Below are 13,652 nucleotides of genomic sequence, written 5' to 3' on the forward strand. Positions count from 1 at the left end.
TTGCAACTAGTGTCTGCTGTAAACAGCTGAAGAACGAGGGCATAGTTGACATATTGCGAACAGCCTGCCAGTTACGGTTAGACAGGTAAGAAAACCTGTTTCCTTTCCAGAAAAAATAAAAAAAAAAAGGTAATCTTTCCCTTTATTTAAGGAGAAACAAATGGGAAGAGGGAGGAACACAGGCAAATGGAGGCTAATAGAGAACGTTCTTTGAAGGAAGTTGTCATGTTCTAAGCAGTTCTGACTTGTAACCTTTGCCTATTTTATGAGCAGTAAACCTTAATGAATGGCCCTAGAACTGAGCTAGATTCACAGCTGGCATCAAAATCTGCATAGCTGCACAGCTCCATGCAGCAAGGGATGATATTTCACCAGCTGAGGAGTTGGCCCCATGTTCATACAGAAGCAAAGGCTCAAAGGTCTGCTGTATTTAAGTTCAGAGCCACAGATCAGCATTTTGCTCCCAGGAGGAGTAAAGAAAACTTGCCTTGCATACTTGGTGCTCTCAGCACTGTTGGGAGAGCATGGCTGCTTGGGACATTGTGGAGAGAAGGAGAGTATGCACAGTGTGGAGTGTTTGCAGACATATGAAAGGAGCTGTGAAAATCTCCAGCAATTCAATGGTTTCCAGTTAAGCATTTCTTAACGCACCACCTTGAGTTTGATTATGAAGTAAACAGACTTGAATTTTGTACCAGAGATGTTATTTTTCCTCTCCCACTGGTTTCAAGTGCCATCAAAACACGTCTCAGTGCTCTCAGTAATGATAATGATAAATGTAGTCGGGGGAAGAGATGTCACGAAAAACATATGAAAGATTTTTCTGAGGAAAAAAAAGAACCTCAACCCCACGCTGAACTTCATTTCAGAGGAGAAATTATGCTCAGTGGGAGGCAGAAAATGAAATGCTTGCTGCCCTGCTGAGGCTCTGATAGACAGGGACCTGCAGGAGCTTGGGGGTTTGGCTATTTCAGTGGATTTCAGACCAGACAAGGAAAGGCTTTTTGAGAAAAAGGAAACCAGAATATGAATAGTGAGTGCTGATTATCCATGGCCCAGTGAAATATCTGGCTGGATCTGAAATATCTGGTCTCTGTAACTAATGTTACACAGGAAAATAGCCATACAAATGAAGGTTGAAGGCGCCTACTTACAAATGTGCGTGATACAGAAGGCCAATTAAAAATACTAGCTTTGCAGGGAGATGGGAACTGGCAGTCATTTGCAGAGGCTCAGGAATGGAGATCACACTTAAAGGGATGCCATGGAGGGAAAGGAGGACTGCAGGGACCTCCATAGCTGCTGTGTACCTCTTAGGAGTGGGATGGGATAGGAAAAGCCATTTAAATGTCATGGGATAAAATACTCAAGACGGAAAGCAGTCAAATCACCATCCTTGCTACAGAAGAGCATGGTTTCTTCAAGGACTGAAAAACAGGCATTGTAGTCTCTTGGAAGTCATGCTGCCATCCACTGTCATTTTCACTAAACCCCCACAAAAGCTCTGGGTGACTTCAAAAGCAGCATGAGAGGATAAGACAGTGTCTAAGCAGCTATAGGAAGGAAGACCCTCTCTGTCTTCTCCTGTCTGGTGGTTACTGGCTAGAGAAAATAGGGTGGGTGGGAAGGAGTCAACAGGGACTTAGGGAAAGAGGGTTGGATGCAGGCCAGAACAGACATGTAAAGGAATGCACCTCACTGCTTCACAGCAGTGGAGGTGTTGGCATTAGCCCTGAGAACCACCTTTGAGGTTGCTGTGGGGGTGAAGGGAACAACTGTTTCTTTCCCTTCATTCCCTCACAGATCCCTTGGAAAAATCCTGCGCACTGGGCTTTGCACCAGTGGCCAACAGTTGGTCCTAAAATAACCTAGTATGACTAAGGAGAGAAAGTGATCATTCATGCAACCTTCCCACAGTGCTGAGAGACGTTTGCTGTCCTTTCCCACAATGCAACTCAGATTTGAAAGGTTTCTGTGGCAGATGGGTGAAAACATAATTTCTCTATTCTGTGTCAAAGCCTGGACAGCAAGAACATGTCATGGTATGCGTATGTGTGGGAAGGGGAGGAAGCCACCACATAGCAGGGAACCAGATAAAAAGGAAAATTATTTCCTGTGGTCTGAAACTCGATGGCCACCCTTGTGCTTCTGTTGCTACAACTTCAGGGTACAAACTCACTGTTAATGGAATTTTGTGGGGAGTAATTGCCAGTTAAGTCTAATGTTCCTTGTGTGTCATGGACTGACGTAAATGTATTTCAATATTGTGTGCAGCCCAGGAGGACTCAGAAACAGATCAACTGTGAGCTTGTATTAAGTAGAGCAGGTGGGGAGGGAGATGCATAGCTAGGAAATAGTCTCTTTAGAAACACAGTGTGTGCTTCCCACCTTTGCTTGTTGATGAGAGCATGGGTCCCTGCCCATTGTTAAGTGTTATTTCAAGCAGCCACTTAACAAAATAGCCACAAGAGTTTGAAGGAGGTGGTTGTCTTGCCCACTCATCTACCCCTTACTGGTATGGTTACTGTGTGACCCACATGTCTTAAGCTGGACCCCATAGAAGAGGGCAGTCCCCAAGGAGGGTGCAGCAGTCTGCTATCCATTTGGCTCAGAGGAAGCAACTTTCCATTAATTTACTCTGGTGAAGGTTTTCGAGGGAATGCACCACATATGCTCTTCCTCAGACTGACACAGTCTGGTTGGCTCTGGCCAACCGTTGGTTCCCATGTTCCTCAACCCCACTTGTCGTTTCAGCCTCCTTTTGGCACTGCGTTCCCGGGATCTGTGCACCAGCACCAATGCTGGCACAATTCTGCATACACCTTCTGTGAATTTGAGCCATGGGTTTAATTATTTTCATAATGGATTATCAAGAGATCGTATCACTGTTGATGAGGTACTCTTAGCAGAATTTTAAATGTTAGTAAAATCTGCTTAAAATGGACAACTTCGTTCTTGTTCTTTTTGTTCATTTCTGTCTCCTGCTTTAGTACTCATGTGTTGATTAATATGCTACTTGCAGTGATAACACAGGCTAATGATACATGGAAAAGCAAACTGTTTCTGCTCCTGCTTGCATTTCCTTTCAGGTTTGCAGTTTTAAAGAAAACAGCAAAAGCTGAAATAAAAGCTGAACCAAAACAGATTTCTGTGCTGGGAGTCTTTTACTGATCAAGGTGTGCATGGCAGTCAATTCAGTTACAAATCTGAGTTGTCTTTTGTTAAAGTTCAATCATCTGTTCCAAAATGCTGCTGGCCATCCCCTGGTTCCCTGGTGAACTTGCCAAAAGCGCAATGTGGGATGGTGCAGAGGCATTTTCCAGAATGGAAAAGTTGTGTGCTACATCAGTTGTCTGGGCTGGCCCTCTGTAGTCCTGAATCCAGTCCCTAGCACAGCTGTGAAGTCTTGGAGAAGCTATTTCCCCCTTTATTCCCCCTGCTCCAATCTATCTGTCTAGAGCTTTGGGTGGGGATTGCTTTTCATGGTGTTAAAATGTACCAGAGTATAGGTGCTCCGGTAATACGGACATAATTGATGATGGTGTTGCCTTACTGGATGAGGGTCTCTGCCAAGAAAAATGAAGGTAAATCCCATTTCTGTTCTGACTACCTTCTGTTCCTTGGTTAGCAGAGACTTTCAAAATGGAGCTCGAGGTCAGACTAGCTGGTTGCAATCAATGGGCACTTTTCACTCATTTCAGGAAGCTTTGGAATAGACCTTCTGTGTGTAACACAAGCTTCATGTTAGCTGTGCCATTTCCTCATATGTTGGCATGTAATAAGGCTGCTGTTTCCCTCCCCTTTTTTTCTTTCCTTTTCAGGGGAGGAATGATCCAGACTTGTGAACAGTATCAATTTGTCCATCATGTCATGAGCTTGTACGGAAAACAGCTTTCTAGAGCAGCAGAAGAATAAGTGTTCATGATAATTCCTAAAGGCTAAACCAAGAGAACTTTTGGCTGCATTCAGATATATTTCAGATCTGATAAGAGACACATGGTAACCTGGTTGTCTTAGCTGGAAAGAAAGATATATTATTTTACTTTGATATTGCTTTTATGCTCTTGTTTGCATTGACATTTAAGAGCTGAGGTATGCCTTGTCTTAAACATACATGACAGGACATAATCTTCACCAAAAAAGGCTTATTTATACTGTAAATAAGAATAGTAACTTCATTTGTTACAAAAGCAAGAAAAAAATCAGAAAAAAATCCACTGTCTTCAGTTTGCTATTTTTAAAAAGTCATTGCTAATATATCCAAATACAGTGTGAAACTTTTTGAATTGTCATGCTGAAATGTGCCGTATGTTGACAAAGCTTGAAAGTAACTTTTTGCCTCTTTCTGATTGTTTTTACATATAAAATTACCGAATACTGTGTATATCGTAAACTTTCTGAGCCTCTGCGTTGAAAGATTTAAGTAGATTCACATTGAAATTATGTTTCACACATCATGTTTGCTTGGTTTTGTTTTGTTTTTTCTAAAGCAGTCCACCACCAGTGTTATCAGAACTAAGGGGAAAAAAATATTTCAATGATGTGGGTAAAATTCTTGCCCCTTTTTCTCACCAGCAATGTACCCCAGTATCATGACAGCTGGGTGAATCTGACGTGAATAGTAGAAGTTAACCTGAACATAAATTCTTCACGCTTTACCTTTTCTTTTTCAGTATTTTGGCATCTCAGCCTGCAACCAGATTTGATTTTTGCAAATAGTTTCTCTTTTGACATAGTCAGACCACAATCCACACACAATTTCCCCTGAAATTTGAGGTTTGAGATCAGGTGAGGAATTTTGTGAGTTGGATTCATCTTTATTAAATATGTAATAATAAAAATCACTTGTATTCTATGAATTTAAACTTGTTTCAAAGCTTTGACAGTGACCGGGTGCCCAGTGCTCATTAAAATTAACACAAATCCTGTAGACAACTTTAAAAAAAAATCAGTCTGAATGTGTTGACTGCTTTTTGATAAATTTGCCCTTCAACCAAATTTAGACAGTCATTAGTCGATTCTAATTACTAGTCCAGGCAGCAGTCTTTCCTTTTCAATAATACAGACTGCTGCCCATGCTTTTCTTTTTAGACCTCAGTCAGGCTGGGAAGACTGTAGTTTATGTTTAATGCTTAAAGGTAAGCACGTGTTTAAGTGCTTTATTGAGCAGAGAAAAATGGAGGTACACATGACCCTTAACATGAAAGATGAGTGTTTTGTGAATAGAAGCTGTAATGATCTACTGAAAATATTTTTGCTTCTCTTTATTTGTAACAATAACCAAAACCTACTGCTTTTATTAGTGCAGGAGATTCTGAGAATTTACTGCACTTCCTAATGAGGAGAAGGTAAAGCAGCTCTCAGAACAATAAGGGCTGATCCTGCTCCCACTGAGGGTTTGCCATTGACGTCAGTAGGTGCAGGGTAGGGCCTGAAATGTTATGCCTACAACTTCATCACTGTGGGGAAAGTTTCCCAATATTTCAGTACACATCCTTTGTGTTTATTCTGTATCCATGAGCCTGTAAAAATCCTGTCAGCAGGGTTTGCATGAATGTGTGGCAAAATGTGTTATCTTTAAACCACTTGATTTTATTGCTGTATTTAAAATATTTCCTTCAGTGAGAAGCTAGCAGGAAGAACTGGCATTCTTTTTAAAAATACTGGTGGTAGTCATTAAATAGAGCAATAAACTTAAGCTTTTGAGCATAACATGACTGTTAGTTTTATGTAACCTTGCTAGCTATATTCTCCCCACTGCTACTGATTCTTTCAAACTGGTAACACCATTCCATTTCAGCACACCTTAGAAATAACAAAAGCACCACTGACGTTCTGAACAACATTGTAAGTGGAACTCCCTATAAATATTTTCAGCTGTTCAGTGCCCTTCAGTGTCAAAACTGACGAAGTGAATAAAATTACTTGTTCTGTCATCAGCTTCCTGTGCATCTGCTAAAGAATATTTGTTCATGATTGATTGGAGTCTTGCATATAGGAGCGAAGTCCAATGTATAAGTTGCCTCCTGTACAAGGAGACTTTCTAGAGCAGAATTGCTTTATGGCAAACAACGTATAAAGGGCTCCAAGATACTGACTTTGAGGACCTTGTGCAGATCTTCAGCACGTATTAGTTGGCAGTGCTTCACTGACTTGAGTAGAAGTGAATAATTTATACTGATGAAGGAAGTCTAGCCTGCTGTCCACTCCCATTCTACATATGTGGAATGTCCTGAGAGAATGGCTGTTGATAAAATCAGGCTGCTTTGCATCAGTTCACTAGTACAAAGCAAATGTCAGCCCAGTTGCACAGTCTGTTTACAAGGGCTGCACTGCTGCCATCTCACACCAGGCAAGAGCATGCCACTTGGTCAAGACCAAAATATTCAAATGCCTCTTGAAGTGTTATTCTAACAGATTTGGAGCTAATCCTCCTATTTACTCTTTGGCCTTAGCATAATTAACATATTTATTTCTATCTCTTTCTTTCTCTCCCTCTCTTTTTTAAATAGAATTTGAGGTGTGAAGGACTCTATATCAGCTGTTCTGATCTCTTCTGACAGCAGAGGTAGTCTGAAGAAGTGCTTAGGATTAGCAGAAAGGAGCTCTGGCCGTGCAGAAGCACTTGAGATGAGTGGGGCTGCTGCTTCTTTAATCAGTAGGTTTGAAATGGAGTTGACAATAGGAAATAAGCTACACTATGTGTCTTACTAGACTTCTCTTTTTACTGGGCACTCTTTCTTTATTAAAAGAAAATTCCTAGCACACTTCATCCGCTCTCTCCAGCTCACTGCCCAGGCCTCTTTGTACCAGAGACTACAGCATTAATACCTACAACACAGTTGTTTCCCAGAGGGCTGAATTCCTCTCTCCAGGTAGGTTAGCATATAACAAACTTGAGATTATTTTATTTAGAACCAACTGTGAAGTCTTCTGTTTCATAAGCTTTTTCATGCTTCATGAACAGGGGAGAGCCTAGCGCAATGCCTCATTTGTTCACTGGTCATTTGGTCATTGGCCATCACACTTAAGCAGTGTTGCCCTGTTTATGTTTCTGTCATGGTAACAGACTAATGACACACTCTGTCCCTTTGTAGGTACTCTGAGATCAGCAGATACACAGAGTTATGTAAAAACAAAAACTAAGATTGCACTTGAGAGTAAAGAACTGTCCCCAGGTAAAGCACATGCCTGACTCTCTGAAGGATCAAGATAAAGATGATTTGGTCAAATTATTCTGAAACGTCAACTACCTAGCAGTCACGTACAGTAGAGTGTCACGTTTACTTGCCAGACTTCCAAAAGTAGCTAACAATTCTGGACGTTTTTTCTACAATTGGTCTGCTTTGGCAAATCTTATCCTTAACCTGTGAATTTGCAGTTGTAGAAGGGCTCGAGACCAAAGAGATCACTAAACGGGACCTCGGTTCCAGTGGAGGAACCATGCAACTTGCACACAGGTGGTCTTAGAAAGTGCATGTCTGTTGATTGGTGAGTTGCCATGTTTTAGAATTGGACCTGCATTATTATTTTTGATGTGTTCTTTCCCTGGAAACCGTTTTAAACAAAGGGAAATGATAAATTTACAATTTGTTAATCATAACTGTCTATTTTTGTCATTAAATGTGCTTTATACATTTTGCTAGGGAGAAAAAACAAAACACTTTTTCTGAGATACATTGGGGATAACCTTGTTTCTTCTGCCAAGTCTGTAAATGTATATTTGCTGATGTCTGCGAGAGTGACTATCAACTTAGGATAATGTAGGGCAGCTCAGGAGTCTTGCAAGAAAAAAAATTGCTCCATTCCAAAGCACAGAAGAAATATGTGAATGAAGGCAGCATTTGCAGCTTTGTGCGTAAGGGACAGGCAGTGAAAGAACTGCATGCTCTAGACAACACAAACATTGATGTCTAATGTCTCAAAGCGAATTTCACATATTCACAAAGAGGTGAATTCCTATTACACACAAGGAAAGAGAAAAGTCCACTATACTCTGAGTGCTGATACAGATCAGGCTCCAGCACCCGAGTACAACAGATGCCACATTCTCATGGCATGGTGTGAAAGTCACAGAAGGGGGTACGATTAACTTCGGTGCAGAAGACCTGCCCAAGCTTGTGTGCCATGCAATCCCCAATGGGGCAGCAGTGTCAGGTTTATTCAGTTGATAGCAAAGCTGAATGCAGAGAAAGGCTAAACTATTTACTCAGAATTAAAAGCCATGTTGGCACTAGAGCTGGCAATATGGCTCAGAGCATCTAAGAAGATAAAGTTTGAACAGTCTGGCAAAGGACTCAGGTATTGCAGTTGCTGGCCCTTTCTCTCCACTGGGCCATGCTACTCCTGTGTTCCCTCTTGCTTATCTCTTATCTACCTGTTGCTTCTTAGGCTTAAAACAGTTAAATAAGTCACTGTATTGCACTAATTTTAATCCAATATGTTGATAGCTAGTGTTTTCCAGGGATCATCTCTTCCCTTGGAGAAAGCCTGTCTTGCTAGACGCTTTTCAGAGGGCTCAGCCTCTTCTGCCTACCTTTTGATCTCAATACAGCTCAGAATTTTGGGGACAGAGAAGTCTGCAGTATTTTGCATCTTGCTAAAAGCATTTTTCCTTTGGGAAACAGTAGTGTTTGCCTGAGTCAAACTTTTCTTATGTCTGACCTTAACTCCCCTGGTCCCGGTAGCAGCTGCAAGGTGTCTGCTTTTGTCTGAAAAGGCAAAGGCAACACTTCTCTCCAGGGATCAGAGGGAAAAAATCCTGCATAGATCCTTTTGCACTTTCTCCTTTACATGCTTAGCTTGTTTGCCTCTGAAGTGGACACAAGGAAGACTGTCAGGAATTAAGTCAAAACTAATAAGGCACAACAGAACAACAGAAATCTTCTCTTGTAAATTAGCTAGCTTTGACTCTTTTTGTCTCAGAAGAAGGAAAATCAGATGTGATTGGTTTCACTACATCTACTGTCATCTTCTTGGTCTTTAGGCTGTTGTGAGGAATATGGAGAGCAAACACTCAAGCATCACAAAGGTCAGGGTAATGAAGAGATCATTCAGTCACTCCTCCCCTTTTTGAGGCCAATGTCTGGCAGTGTGGCCGGACTTAATGATCCGAACTGAAAGATCTGTTGATTCATATGCATTGGCTTTCCCCCACAGCCGTGTGTGTTCATGTATGTGCATACGCACATGCCCACTCACTGTGCCATAGTAGCTCATGTAAGAACAGAAGCACGAGGGAGGATTCACGAGCACTGAAATGAACATGGAAAGGGACTGCCTGGTTTTTGAGTCAGTTTGGGTAGGTGGGAGGAATTGAATTGGGCTGGCAGTGTTTTGTTTTTGTTGGGGAAAACATGACTTCCAGCCCAGATACCAGGTTTCTCTGTATCTAAGTTGGGCTCTTGTTCCTGAATTAGAATATTGAAGAGGTAAGTGAAGGTTGGTTACTTAATAGATTTATTAGACAAGCAATAAATAATATCTTATCCACTTTACAGCATGACCAATCCCATTTCCACACACTTCTGATTTGATAAATGCATCTGTGCTAATAAGAACACTAACTTCTAGAGAAGGGAGCACAGAGCTCTGTCTTGCTGGAATCCTTTAGCCTGTGAACTACAGCATGTGTTTATTTTGGCTGTCTGTATACGGTATTTTTTGCTAACTGGAAAAGTTGACAATGTTTCGACCTCTGCACAATTTTTTCTTTAATTTTGTTAAATTTTTTAGCTTCCTTTTTCTTTCCTAGACTAGCAGAAGTCATCTTAAAATCATCAGGAAAGGTGGTGTGTTCCTGGGGGGGGGGGGGGGGGGGGGGGTTGCCAATGCTTTTTCTAGAGTTTACCCCTAGAATTACTCCTGTCAGCCTCTGGAAGTTGGTTAGATTTTGATGTTCTTTGGTTTTCTAAGTTCCTGTGTTTTGCAAAGCATAACCCAGGTGCCTCCTGCACTAGACTCCCTTTACATTTTAATTTAACATAAATACAGAACAGATAACAGCAGCCTGTTCCAAACAGAAATCAGATGTGGTCAGTTAAGAGAAGCAGTTTATTGCCACTAGTTTAGCCTTCATTGCAAGCAGGATATGTAGTTTGTGTCCTTCAGAATGGATAGACCTATATACACGTAAAACAGCCTCTTGTACCTGCACTAGTTCACTGCTGCTGTTAATGCTAGTAAAGTAAAAGAGAGCTACATACACAGGCTGAGATCTGTAATTCACTCTCTTCTTGAGAATTGCCTTACTCAGGAATGAAGTCCTGCTCCATATGAAGACGGGTGACAGAATCTCAGAAGGAGAACTGATTAAAGAATGACCTCTGTAATCTAAAGTTGTGAAGTGATTTTTCTAAAGAGCCTCGTTCCTGTTTGAGTAACTGAATGAACTGGCTAGACTTGGAAATGGTGGAAACTACTGCTAGTATAAGTTAAAAATAAATAAAGCCAAACCTGGCCATTTCACTGAGGTGTGAAAGGAGCACTGGGGACTACCTTAAACACCAAAGCAGGATTTGAATGTTTAACTGTTTGAAACCTGGCCCCACACATTTTAAAGTGAAAAACAAGACTGGTAAATTGTTTAATAGTCTGCCTTTGATCAAAGTTTTGAAATAGTGTCACAATCAATCATAAGAAAACCTGGGATTGGGGAGGTAATGTTTATTTTTAAATGAAAAGGTATCTTTTGGCCTACAGAAGGTTTACTCCTTTTAGCCTCATACGTGAAGTTTCATTATCCTGTTATTCCAAGAATGAGAAACTGCTGAAGCCACTGTAAAAGATGTAACAACATAGCCCACAAGAGGCCAGTATGTATTTAAATTTTGAACTACTCAAAGCCGTATTTGTCCATTGTAAAGAGACCCAGGCATCTTCCTAGGAATGCAACAATCTACAGGACTTCATGTGAGCTGAGGGACACAGAAGGGTCAGTAATGGTCTTGAAAGCTCCTGTCTCTTAGTAGGAATGATCAGGACCTTAGCAGCTGGGAAAAAAAAGGTAAAATATACATAAACCTATATTTTCAACAATGTCCTAATACTCTGTATTCTGTGGCTGTGGGCAGGCAGGGTGGCAATTGGCTGTGTGAGATCAATAGCTTTAGTCTCATATCTGCTTTGCTTTTCCTAGCCTTCCCTTTCCAAGAAAGGAACCTTGTGAAGTACCACTCTGAAGTATAACTCCTTGAGGCACTTAAAACTAGGAGTAAAAGAGCTGTGAAAAGTACAGTGTAGGGAAGACTCAGTTACCTACAAAAGAATGTCAAACTTGTCCAACTCTGTCTTCTGTAACTGAAACTAAAATTACCATTCACTTGCACCAAGTCTTTGTTGTGTGTACTTCAGCGGTACTGACAAGTCTTTTCTTGAGATCTTGTTTGCCTTGTAAATGTGCACTGATTCTCTTAATAGCAGCCACAGTAAATATAGCGTGATAGCCACACTATATGTGATGAGTGAAGTTAATCTCTCTGCAGAGTGCCCGTGGGTTGATTCATGGTGTATCTGTGTTCCTAAGCATAGAGGATTGTCTGCATTATCATTTTGTTTTCTTTCTTGCCCACAATCAAGGTATGGGCAAGTTGAGTCATGGTGATGGGCAGTAACAGACAATGTCACATCCTTCAAGTGCAACCTTCTGGGCTCTGGAAGTCAGTTCCAGTCTCACCAAGAAACAGGAAATCTTATAATCTGACAAGGCTTCCAAAAGCTCATTGCTTACCATTAAGGGCAATTTTTCTAATGGAGTGCTTGCTCTCCCGACTGAAGGATAACAAAAGGTAGTAGCCCAGCAGTTTAGAAAAAATCTGTTTCTTACCAGCCATTTCTGCTCCTTAGTTGGCACAAGCTACTGGATCTTAACCAATAGCATTTCCATGTTCAGAAAATCTGTGGGCAAGGATGAAAATTTTGATCAGGCAAAAGAAATATAGGTAAAGGGAATTCCATTTTTAAGGTGAAAGGACGAACTGTTAAAATGGTGGGTTGGCTTTTAAACCGTGTCACTGTGAGCTTTGTAGGATCTGAAAATCCAAATAAATCTGAAGGTATGCAGAGAGTTGTGCAGTGGAACAGGTGAGTAAAGCAGCATGGTGTATGTCTTCTCATTTTAGCACTTGGTAGTACTGGTATGGATTTCCCCCATAATGACTGAGAGCAAAATCGGCTCTTTTCTAGGGCTTTTGGGATTACAGAGTAACATCTTGTCTCTTCCTAACCAGTCCTAATCATTGCTGTCACCACCACCAATGACCATTGGTATGCAAGAGTGAAAGGGTGAGAACAAAACAGTGAGAGAGGGTGGTAAGGAAGGGGAACACCTTTGGGCAGACCAGGCAAAAGCAACAATGATCTCTTTCTCTTGGCTTCTTGCTTTGTAGGAAAGACTTTAAAAATTGTGCCTCTGTGAGAAAATTTCTGAGCAGAGGAGGAAAGACATAACAGGGTCTAGAGATGTGTGATATCCCTGTGTAATTTTAGAGGGTATATGGAGATACATAGTCTAGGATAGAGACTCTTCACTTGTCTTCTGTACATAAACAGTAAGAGAACATTTGTCTCTTGTACAGGCAGGCTGGAGACAAAGGCCAGCTCAGCAAGGAGACCAGGGTATATATATTCTGATAAGGAAAAGGATCTCCTTGGGAGGATGCCCAAAACGGAGCACTTTTGGCATAGCTATAATTTCTGCTGGCAACAAAGCAAAGTCTCAAGGTCATATGGTCTTAACATTGTCTTCCCCATGGGCTGTATCTTCTAGGTTGCAGTCCATAATTATAGCTTTAACATTTGTGCCCCCAAATCTTGGAAAGGCTTCTGTTTTGGGTTGATCTCCTTCTGCTCCAAGATCTTTCAGCAGCACACAATTGTGTCAGAGACTACCATTCCTTACTGTATCTGTCTTGCCAAGGAACACTTTTTAAAACTAGGGAGCTGCAATTTCTACATAACTAGTACTTATTCCTCAAGGACTAGAATTGAATAGTCCCTTTTCTCCAAACTGCCTTCCATACTGGGACTAGTCTTGGCATAGCTATAGGCAGCAGAGGCCCCACTGGAAACAGGCTATATGGTGACAGAAGTTTTTGCCGTAGTATGGTCACATGGCCTCCCTAGGTGATGCACACCAAGCTGACAAAAGGTGGGCTGCATCTGTGCAGCGGGGTTTGTCTTCTGCTGAGGGGAAAGTGAGTATTTTTGTTCTTTTCAGAGGCCAGTACACAGTCTCCCTGCTATTGCAAGACTACAGGTATTGCCTGTGCATCAGCCATTGCCTTTGATTAGAAACATTTTGTCTTGGTTTGATTATCTTGGCTTAAAGCAACCTCCTTACTGTCTCAGCACTACAGTGAGGACAATGACGCAGTTCCCAGCCACATCCATTGAGAGCAGGGTGTGCACAGGCCCTTGTAGCTTTCACATATCCCACTGTACGTTACAGACTTAGGAGAGCTGGGGAGGTCCTTGATTAAGGAAAAGTGCAATGAAATAGCCCAAATGAATAACCTGGAATAATCCAAGCTGGTAGTAGAGTTTCTATTGATCTTCCTGGTGTAAAATGGAGACCTTTCGCTATTAACCACAGAAAAATAACTCAGTTCCGGTGTGGTGTTCGCGTGGAGCTGTTAGAAATGAGTATTCAGGGC

At 41.5% G+C, this 13,652-nt stretch overlaps 1 protein-coding gene across 7 annotated transcripts in view; it reads left to right on the plus strand.

Moving 5' to 3' along the window:
- Positions 1-5,939, plus strand: part of PTPN5 (protein tyrosine phosphatase non-receptor type 5) — an 86,872-nt gene extending 80,933 nt beyond the window's left edge. For all 7 annotated transcript variants that reach the window (XM_052811518.1, XM_052811515.1, XM_052811519.1 and 4 more), the window contains 2 exons: positions 1-85; positions 3,822-5,939. The exon at positions 1-85 is cut by the window's left edge and continues 29 nt beyond it. In XM_052811518.1, the coding sequence (XP_052667478.1) occupies positions 1-85; positions 3,822-3,915 (179 nt within the window). In that variant the 3' untranslated portion in view covers positions 3,916-5,939. The remainder of the gene's footprint in view (positions 86-3,821) is intronic.
- Positions 5,940-13,652: the final 7,713 nt, after the last annotated feature.

Source organism: Harpia harpyja, chromosome 16 (assembly GCF_026419915.1).
Source record: "Harpia harpyja isolate bHarHar1 chromosome 16, bHarHar1 primary haplotype, whole genome shotgun sequence".
In the NCBI taxonomy this organism is placed as follows: Eukaryota; Metazoa; Chordata; class Aves; order Accipitriformes; family Accipitridae; genus Harpia; species Harpia harpyja.